Raw genomic sequence first — 13,576 nt, 5'->3', positions numbered from 1 at the left:
AGTGGGACTGAAGCCTAGAGATCCAGTCTGTAAGTGGTCAGACCTGAGGTTCCACCCAGAATGAGGTGCAAAGGCCCAGTCTGTCACCTAAGAGATGCATTTGAGAGGGGCTAAAAAGGGGTCTAAGGCACAGTTGTCCCTGTAGCTATGTCTCTGGCTGACTGCTTAATTGTTTCTGACCTCGATATCTTGGACCCATAAAAATAAAATAAATAGTATCTAGTTGTGTCCCTGTGAATTCCAGATATTTCAGAGGAGCAGGCGTGGACTTCAGATTATTTATTAAGATCCCTAGTAACTCCTGCAATCAATCATGTGATGATATTGGTGAATCCTTTGATCTCTGCCAAAGTACTGAACTTGATCAACCCGTCATCCAGAGAATTGTTCAACACTAGTTATCTTTGAGACCTTATAGCTCTATGTGGTTGGCAAACGCAAAATGCTGCTCCACAATCCGATATCTGGTGTGTATGTGAGCCAAAATATACAAACTTAGGGGTGTCTAAGGTTAAACACTTAATAGATTTTAGAGGTGTTGTCCATCCCCAACTCCCACAGAAGACCATGGGATTTGCTTTAATACCTCTAATGATCATTTTTATTTAGGGGTTTACCTAATGAATATATGGCTAGCACCTGTGAGTCAAGTTCAAAAATTTTAACTTTGGCTTTTGAAAACTTCCCCTTCTAATCTTTCTTGCCACATATCCCTGTTAACTGGATCTTCCATCCTTGGAGGGTAAGACTGTGTGCCAAAATTTTGATCCCCTCCTCCTTTACTAGAGGTGAAAGTTTGAAGGATACTTTCTCCCGTTGACCAGACATGTGTTGTCAACCAAGATGTTTAGTTGTCCTAGCTGTATATTTTTTGTGTTAACTTTTTTCAAAAGTTAATACTCTAATGAAATATGAATATTTTGTTTTGTAACTGAAAATAAAAAGGAGAGAGTAAATTTCTGTAGTACTGCTTTTTGTGTTACAGAAATGTGTGTCTTCTGTGCAAGTGGACAGCAGGGAACTTGATCAGAGAAAGACTCTGCAAATGATGAGCACTGCTAAGCCTGTTGGAGACAATGATGAATTTGAAAAACAGAGAACAGCTGCTATTGCAGAAGTAGCAAAGAGCAAGGAGGTTAGAATATACATTTGCGACAGACTTTGATTTATTGTGTTCGGTATTGTTGAATTGCTATGGAACTTAACATGTTTAATCCTTGGGTTATTTTATATCCTCCCTTACAGTTTTCCATTTAATTTTATTTTTATGATTTACCTCAGAGCAACTCATAAAAATTAAAATTATATAACTTTTTTTACACCCTTGTTTGGACATAGGGAAATTCTAGTTAGTAAATTACTCTGTTATTTTATGGGAATTAATATTTTGTCTATATAAAGGATAACGATAAACATTTAGTTACCTGAGATTTACTGCATTATTCTGTAGTAGCATAATCTTAAAGGTTATTTTCCTAACTGTGTTGTTTACTGAATGTTTATTTCCCTTCTTATCTAAAGACCAAGACATTTGGAGGAGGTGGTGGCAGTACTAGAAGCAATCTTAATGTGAGTGCTGGAGGGAATCGAAACAGAGAAGTGTTCCAGAAGGAAAAGATAACAAAACCTGAGGGGAAAAATGAAGGTGTCTATCGTGAACTGGTAAGGCTGAGGATCTAAATGGAACCTTAAATATCCGTATTTGACATGTAGACTAAAACTATGAGATAATGAATTTTCCTTCAGTTTCTATAAAAGGTATAGATTTCTGTATTTTACTCTCTGTTGAGATTGGTTTATTTTCACGGAATACCTAACTCATGGAGGATACAATTAATCAGGCTGTGTATTGCAACTGTGTAGAAACTCTTGCAAAACAAAAAATTGTAACAAATTTTGTGATAGTCTCATTACAGAAATATTTTTCTCTCTTCAATTTTAAAATAAATGCAGCAGTTTGCAAGTCGAAGTAACTTAACTGTTGTAATCAATGGCATTTTTATAGCACTTTTTAAGAGCCCAAAGCAAGACATTTTAAGACCATTTTCCTTCTGGATTAATATTGGTTTATCATCAAAAGAATATGTTTAGTGTTTAAACCAGGGATCGGCCGGTTTGTTTACCTGCCGCGTCCGCAGGTTCAGCTGATCGCAGCTCCCACTGGCTGCGGTTCGCCACTCCAGGCCAGTGGGGGCTGTGGGAAGCGGCGCGGGCCAAGGTATGTGTACTGCTTCTGCTATTTAAACTGGTAATAAAAGAGCAGGGAAACTCCTGTTCATTCTCACCCTGGAACTCCATGCTATCTGGGTCGCAAATAAGGTCTCTTGTTTTGTAAGATGGTGGCCGCTGGCAATTGACATTTCTGTGTTTTAGTGCTGGAGGCAGACATCTTGCTGGAAAGAGGTGTCATTTGTGACAATGGGGCAGCACCGTAGAAGAGACAGTAAACTAGTTTGACCTACTTTAATAATTGCTTAATAATCATAAAAATATTGTATATGTTTAGTTTTTCTTCCAACTGTTAAAACCATAGAGGTCTTGAGGAAAGTTTCCTTGAGGTACTCTGCAATCTTCTACTGAAGACTACTGGGGATGGCTGCCTTATTTTTTCTACCATGGTAGGACACTTTACCACACCACTCAGCAGGCATCATTGCAGCATACAGGCTAGCAGCCTATGGACCCGGTCTCCAGCTGGACGTGTGCAGGAGCAACTCCCTTTCAGCCTCTGTTACCCTCAGGAGTGAGATATCAGCTAAAGTCACCACTGCCTGTGGAAAATGGTGCCAGTATTCAGTTTAGTTACCCTATCTGCATATACTCATGCCTGAGAGCTCCCCTCCCCCTTACTGTGCCAGCTTGCCCCTCTCCCGCCCAGGCGCCATATTTGCCATGGCTGGGACTACCACCATTTTCTATGGATTCCAAGCAGAAGTGAGAATGTAGTGCTTGTAACTTGTGTGGATCAAGGGGAGTGAGTTCAGTATACCAAGTTTCCATTTATCTTGTGAATAAACTCACAATAGTATCTCTGTGCATTGTATTTTTTGCAGCTGGAAATGTGGCCTTGAGGGTCTTTCCAACCACACCAGTGGAGTAACTCAGCCAGATAAGGAAGAGGGCGTGGGACGATATGTTCAAAGAGATCTTGGAAGCCTTTAGTGCTGTGGGTATTGAGCACAGGGCTTGGAGGATCAAGCTTACAGACAGAATGGACAGGGATGGTGCAGACAGGAGAAAAGCATGGGAAAAGGAGAGTGATGTGAAGCAGGAGATGATAGCGCTTCTGAAGCATCAGCCAGACATGCTTGCCCCCCTCTGTAGCCCATAGAGAACTGCATGTTGGGACTTCCCTACACTTCTTCCCCCCACACTCCACTGGGATCCGGGGTTGTTGCACTATCCCTACCACTCCACCCCCACAGAGAGTACAGACAATCACAGCTGCATATACACTGACCTTTGAGAGAGACAGTTGGTATATGTGTTTGCGAAATGGAAAGGACTGCTCTTTCCCCTTCAGAGGTTCTGTCCCCTGTATTCATAAAGTTTCATTCAGTTATAAATGTCTGTTTGCCTGTGTTTGGAGCAAAACTCTATTTATGGAAACTTAATTCATATTTATTAGTTCACAACATATGGTGGCCGGGGCTGACATCATTCACAGATAATAGTGACAGAGGCATTTGCACTGTTATATTACCACTCGCACAGCACTACTTATAAGATTCATACTGGGGTGCAAAAAAACAATATCAGGCACACCACACAACAGCAACACACATTATTGTGGCTCATTATTAAAATGGTCTTCACTCTCTGAGCCATATAGCTCTTTTTATAGCTCTGGTATCTGGCTGCTCAAAATCAGCAGTCAGCCATTCCACCTTCACCCTCTTGGAAACTTCTCCTCCTTTGCTTCAGAGATATTCTGAAGTGCACAGCTGGCAGTTATAACCATGGGGATATTTTTTTCACTGAGGTCTGATATTGTGAGTAGACAGTGACAGCGGCCTTTCAAGTGGCCAAAGGCACTTTCAGCTGTAATTCTGCACCTGCTGAGTCTGTGGTTGAAGTGTTCCTTGCTGCTGTCGAGGTGGCCTGTGAACAGCTTCATGAGCCACAGGAATAAGGGGGTAGGCTGTGTCTCCCACATTCACTGTTGGCGTTTCAACATCTCCAATGGTAATCCTCTGGTCTGGAAAGAAAGTCCCTTCTTGCAGCTTTCTGTACTGGCCTTTGTTCTTAAAGATTCATATGTTATGCACTTTCCCTGACCATCCAGCACGGATGTCAGTAAAATGTCCCCAGTGATCTTCCAGCGCTTGTTATACCATAGAAAAATAACCCTTTCTTGATATACTCTGTGGCAAGGTGGTCTGGTGCCAGAATAGTGATATGCATGCCATTTATCACCCCAATGCAGTCCCAGTACAGCAAAACCATCCAGTATGTCCTGCACATGCCCCAGAGTCACAGTCCTTCATAGCAGGATGCGATTAATGGCCCTGCACACTTTCCCAACTCCAAATTGATTCCCGACTGATCAGTAGCAATCTGGCATTGCTTCAAGCTTCAGTGCCGCGATTGCCACTTGCTTCCTCATAGAATGATAGAAGATTAGGGTTGGAAGAGACCTCAGGAGGTCATCTAGTCCAACCCCAGCTCAGCGTCAGTGCAACTCTCATTTTGGTGTTACTGCACCGGAGGGCTGGGGCGAGCTTCGCACACATTTCCAGGAATGTGGCCTTGTGCATCCAAAAGTTCTGCAGCCACTGTTCACCATCCCATATCTACATAACTGTGTGATCCCACCGGTCAGTACTTGTTTCTCAGGCCCAAACCAATGCTACACTGTCTGCAGCTGCCAGCAACAACCTGGAATTGTTTCTTTCCATGGCACATATTCCATGCGGCTCCTCTCCTGACTCTGGAAATACTGCAGGATCAGGCGCAGTGTGTTCACAACGCTCATTGCAATAGTGCAGAGCTATGCAGGAACCATGCTTCTCACAGAAATGGTGGCTGTGCGGCTTTGTGGGGCTTTTGAAAAGAGGTGCAAAATGTTATAGGATGCAGATAAAATTATGGGATGGAGAAAACACCGTCCTGAGATCTTGAAATCATGTTCCTAGTCATCCCTGCATGTCTCGTTTGCCTCCATGAGGCATTGCAAACCCTTTACAAAATACCCTGCGCTAGATGGTGGTAGGGTGACCAGATTACAAGCGTAAAATATCGGGACGGGGGCGGAGCCAAAAAAGGGGGCGGGGCCAAAAAATTTAAGGGGCCTGGGGCATTAGCAGGCCCCGCGCGCTGCCCTCCCCGCGGAGCCTCCCACCCCCTGGCCCGCCACGGACATATGCGGGGCAGCGCGGAGCGGGCAGGAGCCGGGTGGGTGGCAGGGGCCGAATCCCCGCTGCTGCCAGGGAGCCCCGCGCCTCTCCCTCCCGCTCGTGGCTGTGGCTCCCTCCCGACGCGACGCGCCCCCCCGCTGCCCCGGGCACATGCGGCGCGCGTCCCCCGCGCCTAGTCTCCCTCCCGCCGGGAAGGAGCAGCTGGATGTGCGCCGCATGTGCGCGGGGCAAGCCGGGGGGGGGGGTGCGCGGGGCAAGCCGGGGGGGGGGGGTGCGCGGGGCAAGCCGGGGGGGGGGGGGGGCGCGTCCTGCCAGGAAGGAGCCGCGGCCGTGAGCGGGACGGAGAGGCGCGGGGCTCCCCAGCAGCAGCGGGGATTCAGCCCACGCCACCCACCCGCCCGCTCCGCGCTGCCCCGGACCGGACCCACCGCGCTGCCCCCGCCCGGACCCACCGCGCTGCCCCGCGGGCTGCAGGGCTGGAGCAGCCTCCAGGCTGCACTCCCGGCCCCGGGTGAGGCAGCCCGCGGGAAAAGAAGCCCTCTGGCGCGGCGGGGGGGCTCACAGCTGAGCCCGCCGTCTCCCTCCCTTGCCAGGCCCCCTTTGCCTGCCCGGTGCCCGGGTGCTGGAGCTGACTTACCAGCTCCAGGATCCAGGCACTGCCGCCGCCAGTCCCTCCCTCCAGGCTTGCACCGCCATGCTGCAAGCCTGGGAGGGAGGAGGAATGCTGGGGAAGAGGCGGGGCCAGGGCGGGGATTTGAGGAGGGAGCCAATGGGGGGAGAAGGGGGCGGAGCCGGAGCGGAAGGGAAAATTTCTTCTTTGTCCCGCGTCCCGACCAAACATCGGTCGGGACGCGGGACAAAGAAGCAAATATCGGGACAGTCCCGATAAAATCGGGACGTCTGGTCACCCTAGATGGTGGTGAGTTGCACAGTGGGTTACTTGCCCAGGGTGCACTGCTCTCTGCATCGATGCAAACACCACTAGTGAGGACATGCACCACTGATACAAGGAGTGTAGTGTGGACATGTAAAAGTAATTTAATTACTGTGACTGCAGTCCGTGTAGACTTGCCACCAGACCTGAAGAAGAGATCTGTGTAAGCGCAAAAGCTTGTCTCTCTCATCAGCAGAAGTTGGTCCAATAAAAGGTATTATATCATCTACCTTGTGTCTCTAATATCCTGGGACCAACACAGCAACAACAACACTACATACTACAGAGTTCTGATTTGGTGGTGGTGTGATAATGTAAATGTTTATTCAAGGTCCTTAGATATTGAAGAATCACCTCCTTTTATCTTTTGTAGCCCTAATATTAGGCATGGTTGTTTAATTGAAATGAATTTTTTAACAAAGATGGTTTCATTCATTATGTTATCTTCTCCCACATCCTATAAAAGAATCTGATAGCACAACATCTTTGCCTAGTGTACTATGAAGCAATGAAGTAGTTTCTGTCTTAGCTGTTATACCGGTACCTGACTACTTACTTCCAGTTCAATTGTTTTGCCTCCTTCAGCTTTAAAACACAGACCCTTCTGTTTTAATCTTCCTTTTCTTTTCATTCCAGTCTTTATATATAATAATGAGCAAGAGAGAGAGAGAAGCTTTTGGTGCAATATATATAAGAGAAGGAAGAGATTGACTGGCCTTTGGAATCCATAGATACCTTGAATGTTACAAGGACTGTGTGAGAAAGTGGGTCTCAGGTCTCAGATTATGTTCCTGTCCAAGATTAGCTCTCAACCGTTCAGCCCGAGGGTGCTGCTTAGCTCCTGATGAAAAGAGTAGCTGTCATATACAGCAGACAGGAACACTGAGTATTTCCAGCTCCAAAAGGAGATGATGCATCACTGGTGCATGGTAGAATATCCCATCTTCTCTATGACAACTATGTAAAAGATATTACCTCACCCACCTTGTCTATCTGAAAGGGAGACAGAACAGTAGAACTGATTTACTGGGCAGGCTCCAGCTGGCACTAAAGGAATGGATTCTAAACCAACACTGTTTTTCTCCCCCCACCCCCCAGGACAGCTGCATTCTAATCTGCCTGTTTTTTTACTGATATACTCACCTATATGGCCCATGTCACTGTACTATCTGTGTGCCTTTTAGTCATTAATGTATTTTATCCTCATCACACACCTGTAAGATAGGGCAGCACTATGCCTATTTTACAGATGAGAGACTGAGTCACAAGTTAGATTAAGTTGTTCAACCTCATATGGGAAGTCTGTGGCTGAGCTGGGCATTGTACGTAGGCCACTTTAGTGTTAGTAACATAGACCAGCCTTCCTACGAAGTTGCAGGGAACATTAGTAATTGTAAGTCTTTTTATTTAGTTATGGTCCTGTGCTTCAGTTTGTGGACATTCAGTCTAAGAATATTGTTGGGTGGACTTGTTTGTTTGGGGGATGCAGAAGGAATTATGAAGGAAGTGGAATCAACTTAGCCTAAAGTGTAGGAGTTTTACTTTATCCCCACTCAACTGTACTTCATTCTTTTAAGAAGTTATTCTTGCATGTTCCAGTTTGGTTTTGGAAGTGAATTTGGATATTTATATCTGCAAACTAGATGACTGATATTTAGATACTGTTATTTATTACTTGTATTGTAGTAGCACCCATATGCCGTAATTAGGATGCATCTAATTGGAAGCAAGACAAGTGAAAGTAACAAATTATAGGAGGAAAGGAGAAAATGGGTAATAATGATAATATCACATGGTTACGTTAGTTATTGCACAACTTGTACTAATCTCTCAGCAAAACTAATTGTGTTCTTTTAAGCAGGTTTTATTTAGTTTGCATTAAGGAGTTACTCAATTTTCATGGTTGAAACATATCCCAAAATATTTCTGAAACATCCACTGCATTGTCAACCTATTGAGTCATATGGTTCAGTTTATCTGTTTTTTTTGTACCAGCACAGGGTTGTCCCTTTTCCCTTTTTTGGGCAGAGAAGTGTGACATTTTTTACAGGGAGGTGTGAGGCTAGAACCTTTTCCTCAAACTACACATTTATTAGACATAATAAAATAGAGGATTGGAGGATTCAATTTTCAGCTTGGTGCTTCAAACAGCAATATTATGTAAGACCATCGCCTTTACTATGTGTACACTGATAGCTGTATTTGCTGTCTGTCAGAATGTTTCATATCATTGGGAATGAGAAGTCATGTATTACTAAAGAAGGAAAATTACTTACTGGTATTTTTTTTCAGTTTTATTCTGCAGGATCTTTAGTCATTATATATCTAGTCTCCCTATTTTGGAGAATGTATAATCTGATTTTGCACAGCCATTGTCAGTCATAGCTTTGGAAATGTTTGTACCAAGCACAAAAGGCTGGCCTGTTAAGCTATGCTTGATATATTTTTGCCTTCTTTCTTCCTGCTAAGGGGAGAGATACTGCTGTCTATCAGGATACTCCTTTGTTTGATGGAGTGAGAGTTAAACTATGGGAATCAGAGTTTGACATCAACTAATATTATTCCTTTGGTTTTATATTTGAAATTAAATCAAAGCAAAAAAAAAAAAAAAAAAACCACACACACAACAAAAGTCTCCTCCAAAAAACGAAACCCAAAAATCAAAGAAACCCCCCCCAAAGCACGTAAAATCCATCTCCTAAAATTACCATCTGTCCCTGTCTCCTCTCACCTCAGTGTATTCAAGTCAGTTACATGAAGCCATGAAAGCTTATTTGTTAGTATTTTTATAAATGGCCCTAAGTATTTATCATCATACATGAAAAATAAATTAATGTTTTAATTAAATATTAATGTGCAATTTACAAGCAAACCTAGTATTTTATGGAATCTGTGTTGTAGCTTGTGATTACTTTTGTGTATATCTTTTATTACAGGTTGATGAAAAGGCTCTAAAGCACATAACAGAAATGGGTTTCAGTAAAGAAGCAGCAAGGCAGGCGCTTATGGATAATAGCAACAGCCTAGAAGCAGCATTAAATTTTCTTCTGAACAGCAGTAAACAGAAACCTATTCAGGGACCACCACCTAGAGGTATAGCTTGTAAAGCTGTATTTTAGACTAAAGTGTCTATATAATAGGGGATCTTGTGTTAATATATGGAGATATACCTATCTCATAGAGCTGGAAGGGACCCCGAAAGGTCATCAAGTCCAGCCCCTGCCTTCACTAACAGGATCAAGTACTGATTTTGCCGCAGATCCCTAAGTGGCCCCCTCAAGGATTGAACGCACAATCCTTGGTTTAGCAGGCCAATGCTCAAACCACTGAGCTATCCATCCCCCCAAGGACAAAAAGATAATATTGGTCTTTGCTAGTGTATTTGGAGTTATGCAGGGGCATAATTGCATATATGTTTTCCTCTAAGTCATAATGTATTCAAGACCTGACCGTGAATATTGGAAAAGTACCTCTGTGTATTATATCTGTAATTGTTTCCTGGTTAAAAATCGCACAGTTAAGTGTTCTTAATTGAAAATAATCCATGTAATTCATGGATCTGATTATATTTTTCCTGTTTAAAGGCTTCATCTGTTTTATAAAAACAATTACAATAAAAATAAATATAGAGTTACTGTAGATTTGTCTGGCTCTAAGTCATTTGTTTGTAATATCCACAGGGAAAGGAAAGGGCAGAGGCCGACTAAGACCTGAAAATGAAGAGGAACTAGGAAATGCCAGACCTTCTGCACCCAGCACACTATTTGACTTCTTAGAGTCCAAAATGGGTACTCTGACAATAGAAGGTACGTTGTTGAAATTAAAATGATCTATGGAAGCAAGATCAGACACTGCTGGCCTAATTTTTCTAAGTTGCTAAGCACCTTCTTCTCTATAGATATAACTGAGATTTGTATCGGGTCAGAACATCTGAAAATCCAGGTTATTCATGTTTCATGTATGTATGGTGTTCAATTAACAATGTATATTCATCTTTTCTCACTACCACTTGGTTATGAAGAGATGTTACAAATTTATTAGTAGGAAAAGACTTAATTGCTTCATCGTCATCATGGATCTAATGGAAAATATTACATTATCCGTTTGCCATTGTAGTGTGTTAGCGGTCGTCCCTCCCGCTCTGGCTCAGTGGGAGGCCACTCCGCCTCACTACAGCCATGAAAATGTTAAATTGTCATTTTCTGAGTTTTCTTTCATTATACTGCTCAGACAAAAGGCAGATGTGGATGTAATAGTGTGTGGTTTTGCTGAAGTATGGGTGAGTGGGCATGAAGCAGATTGGAAGTAATGGGGCCTTGGGTTATCTCAAAGTGGGTCTGCAGATCCAAACCACTTAAGAGTGTGGGGGACAGGAAGTAAAAGGAAATAAAGATGCTGTAACAGGATCAGGACTCACCACCACTGGCGCCTCCTGCTAGTTGCTCCGGAATTTAGCTCTTGTCAGCTGTGAAGCGCCCTCTGCACGTGGTGTCTCGCCTGTTGTCTGCTCTGCTGGTTTGGGACCTGCGTTGTTCCCTGCTTGGCGGCATCCGCTTCAGGACACTGTCCTCCGGCAGCTCCCCCTACTCCATTCTCAACCCCTTCGGGGTGGGCGGGGGAGGGGGAAAGGGAGTTTAACGGCAGTCCTTCAGGTTGCACCTGCCTCAGTGGCCAACCACAACCCTAAAGTCTAGCCCCTCACCTCAGGGACAAGTTGCAGTCTGTCTCAGCCACACTTCTCCGTGGCCAAGTGCAGTGCAAGTGGGAAAGGGGGGGAACCCAGGCCCACCCGCTACTCTGGGTCCCGACCCGGGGACCCTCTAGCGGCAGCCTCTCTCTCCCCTCCTTCTCTCCCCTCCTTGTCCGCCTCTCTTCCCTGGGCCACTTCCCCTTTGGCCCTGTGCACCTTCTCGACCCTTTTTAGCAGGAGCCGCAGCCTGGCAGGTAACTGGGCTGGAGCTCTCCTCTGCTTCCCTGAGCCTGCCCAGCACTGCTCTGTGCAAGGTGCTACCTCTTTACCTAAGGGTACGTCTACACTACCTGCTGGATCGGCGGGTAGTGATCGATCTATTGGGGATCGATTTAATGCGTCTAGTGTAGACGCGATAAAATCGATCCCCAAGCGCTCTCCCGTCGACTCTGGTACTCCACCGCCGCGAGAGGCGCAAGCGGAGTCGACGGGGGAGCGGCAGCCGTCGACTCAGCGTCGTGCACACGCCGCCGTAAGTAGACCTAAATACGTTGACTTCAGGTATGCTATTCTCGTAGCTGAAGTTGCGTATCCTAGGTTGATTCCCCCCTCAGTGTAGACCAGGGCTCAGGAGCCTGTCCTCCTCCCTTGCTAGTCAGGGAGAGACTACCCTCTCCTTTGCTAGGCAGACTTTATATAGGGCCCAGCCTGGCCCTGATTGGCTGCCTCTTTCTTTTCCCTGATTGGCTCTCCACAGGCCTTTGCTGATTGGCTGCTGGTGTGTGCAGCCTCTCTGGCCTGTTCCAGCCCTTTTTCTCATGGAGTGGGGCAGCTGCCCCACTACAGATGCCTACAAGAAAGGGGACCTGACTGTCCCAAAGAAAAGAGTACTATTTTCTCATGAGAGGACTAGTTTCCTTTTCTTCTAGGTTCATAGGGTTTCAGTTCCTTCCTCTTCAGCCATATTTAGATCGATATAAGATGCTTTGCGTCCACCTAGTTGTGGAAGTATCTTCACTTAAATTTGGCTCCCACTGATGTAAGTGCCCTCTCTACACTGATTTATGAACACCACCTCCCCAATCTTCTGCCCATGTCATCCTGCCCACCGATTACCATCCTGACCTTCCTGATCTTCTGACCCAGTACAATGGCAAGATCAAGCATCCCAATCAATCCATGTCTGCTCCATTTCAGAGTGTGGTATTTAGATTGTCATCAACTGTCGAACAGGCATGTTCCTCCGCTGTATAAGACATTCTCTTTAATAGTATGAAAGATTCCACTAGATAATGTTATCGGGGTAATTGCAGATGGTTTTCATCTTGGCCACAACATAGATTTTACCTGAAGCAGCAGAGATTCTGCTAATCCTGGACTACATTGTATCATTAAAGATGTTGGATCTTGCCCTCAGCCCTTTGAGAGTCCACCTAGCAGCAATCAGCACATTCCATCCTTATATGGAGTGTTACTCTGGTTTTACAAACCTGCTAACTGCTAGATTTTGGAAAGGCCTCCTAAGAACTTTCCCACTCCTCCAAGTGATTGCGCCTCAGTGGCATCTGAATCTGGTACTCTCAGTATTAACAAAATCCTCATTTGAACCAATGGCATCTTGTTCCATGTCTCTTCTCTCCATGAAAGTCACCCTCCTTTTTGCTATCACTTTGGTGAGAAGGGCTGGGAACTTAGAGCTATGATGGCGGACCCATCATTTACAATATTCCACTCAGATAAGGTCTTCTTACACCAACTCCTGAAATTTTTACCAAAGGTGATCTCCCAGTTTCATATTAACCAATCCATTCACTTACTGATTTTCTTCCTGAAACCACATGCATCTGCAGAAGAATGTCTCTCAATGTTCAATAAGCTTTAGCCTTTTACCTGCAGAGAACAAAAACAACCAGGAAGTCCCCTAGACAGTTTATTGCGATAGAAGAGAGAGTCCAGGGACAGGCAATCTTCACCCAGAGAATCGCCAAATGGATTTCCAGCTGCATTAAACTCTTCTACCAGTTTGCAAATCTACCTTGCACCTGTAGGGTAGGGGTTCACTCCACTACAGCTGAAGTAATAAGCATGGTATCCCTTCAGGAAGTGCCTCACATAGATATATGTAGAGTAGCCACATGGAGCTCTGTCAACATGTTTGCAACATGCTATGCCTTGTTCCAGGACTCAGTCACGAATACTTCTTTGGCATGGCGATACTTTGCACGACCCTTCTGTCCTCATCCTTGCACCCTTCTCCAACTTAGGTACTGCTTGTCAATCACCCACAGTGGAATATAATAGGAACCACCACTCAAAGAAGAAGAGGTTACTTACCTGTAAATGGAGGATCTTCGAGATATGTGTATTCCGCTTCCCGCCCTCCTACCTCTCTGTTTCGAATCTGTCAGATTTATGGTGGAGAAGGAACTGGAACCATGGTTGGTCCGCCCTGCCCTTTATCACTTTGAATGGATGGACGAGGCAAGTCTGGGCACATGCGTGGACCAATGGACACTACTTTCAAATTCTCCCACTCCAGGCATATGGTGTACATGCATAACCCACAGTGAAATATAGAACCTCCAGTTACAGGTG

At 45.0% G+C, this 13,576-nt stretch overlaps 1 protein-coding gene across 4 annotated transcripts in view; it reads left to right on the top strand.

Moving 5' to 3' along the window:
* Positions 1-13,576, top strand: part of TDRD3 (tudor domain containing 3) — a 278,767-nt gene that overhangs the window by 177,450 nt on the left and 87,741 nt on the right. For all 4 annotated transcript variants that reach the window (XM_005296948.4, XM_042861717.2, XM_065581151.1 and 1 more), the window contains 4 exons: positions 986-1,135; positions 1,522-1,662; positions 9,228-9,384; positions 9,972-10,097. In XM_005296948.4, coding sequence (XP_005297005.2) covers positions 986-1,135; positions 1,522-1,662; positions 9,228-9,384; positions 9,972-10,097 — 574 coding nt within the window. The remainder of the gene's footprint in view (positions 1-985; positions 1,136-1,521; positions 1,663-9,227; positions 9,385-9,971; positions 10,098-13,576) is intronic.

The sequence above is a fragment of the Chrysemys picta genome, chromosome 1 (genome assembly GCF_011386835.1).
Source record: "Chrysemys picta bellii isolate R12L10 chromosome 1, ASM1138683v2, whole genome shotgun sequence".
NCBI lineage: Eukaryota > Metazoa > Chordata > Testudines > Emydidae > Chrysemys > Chrysemys picta.
The sequence above is the reverse complement of the archived record's forward strand: the minus strand, read 5'-3'. Positions and strand labels throughout refer to the sequence as shown.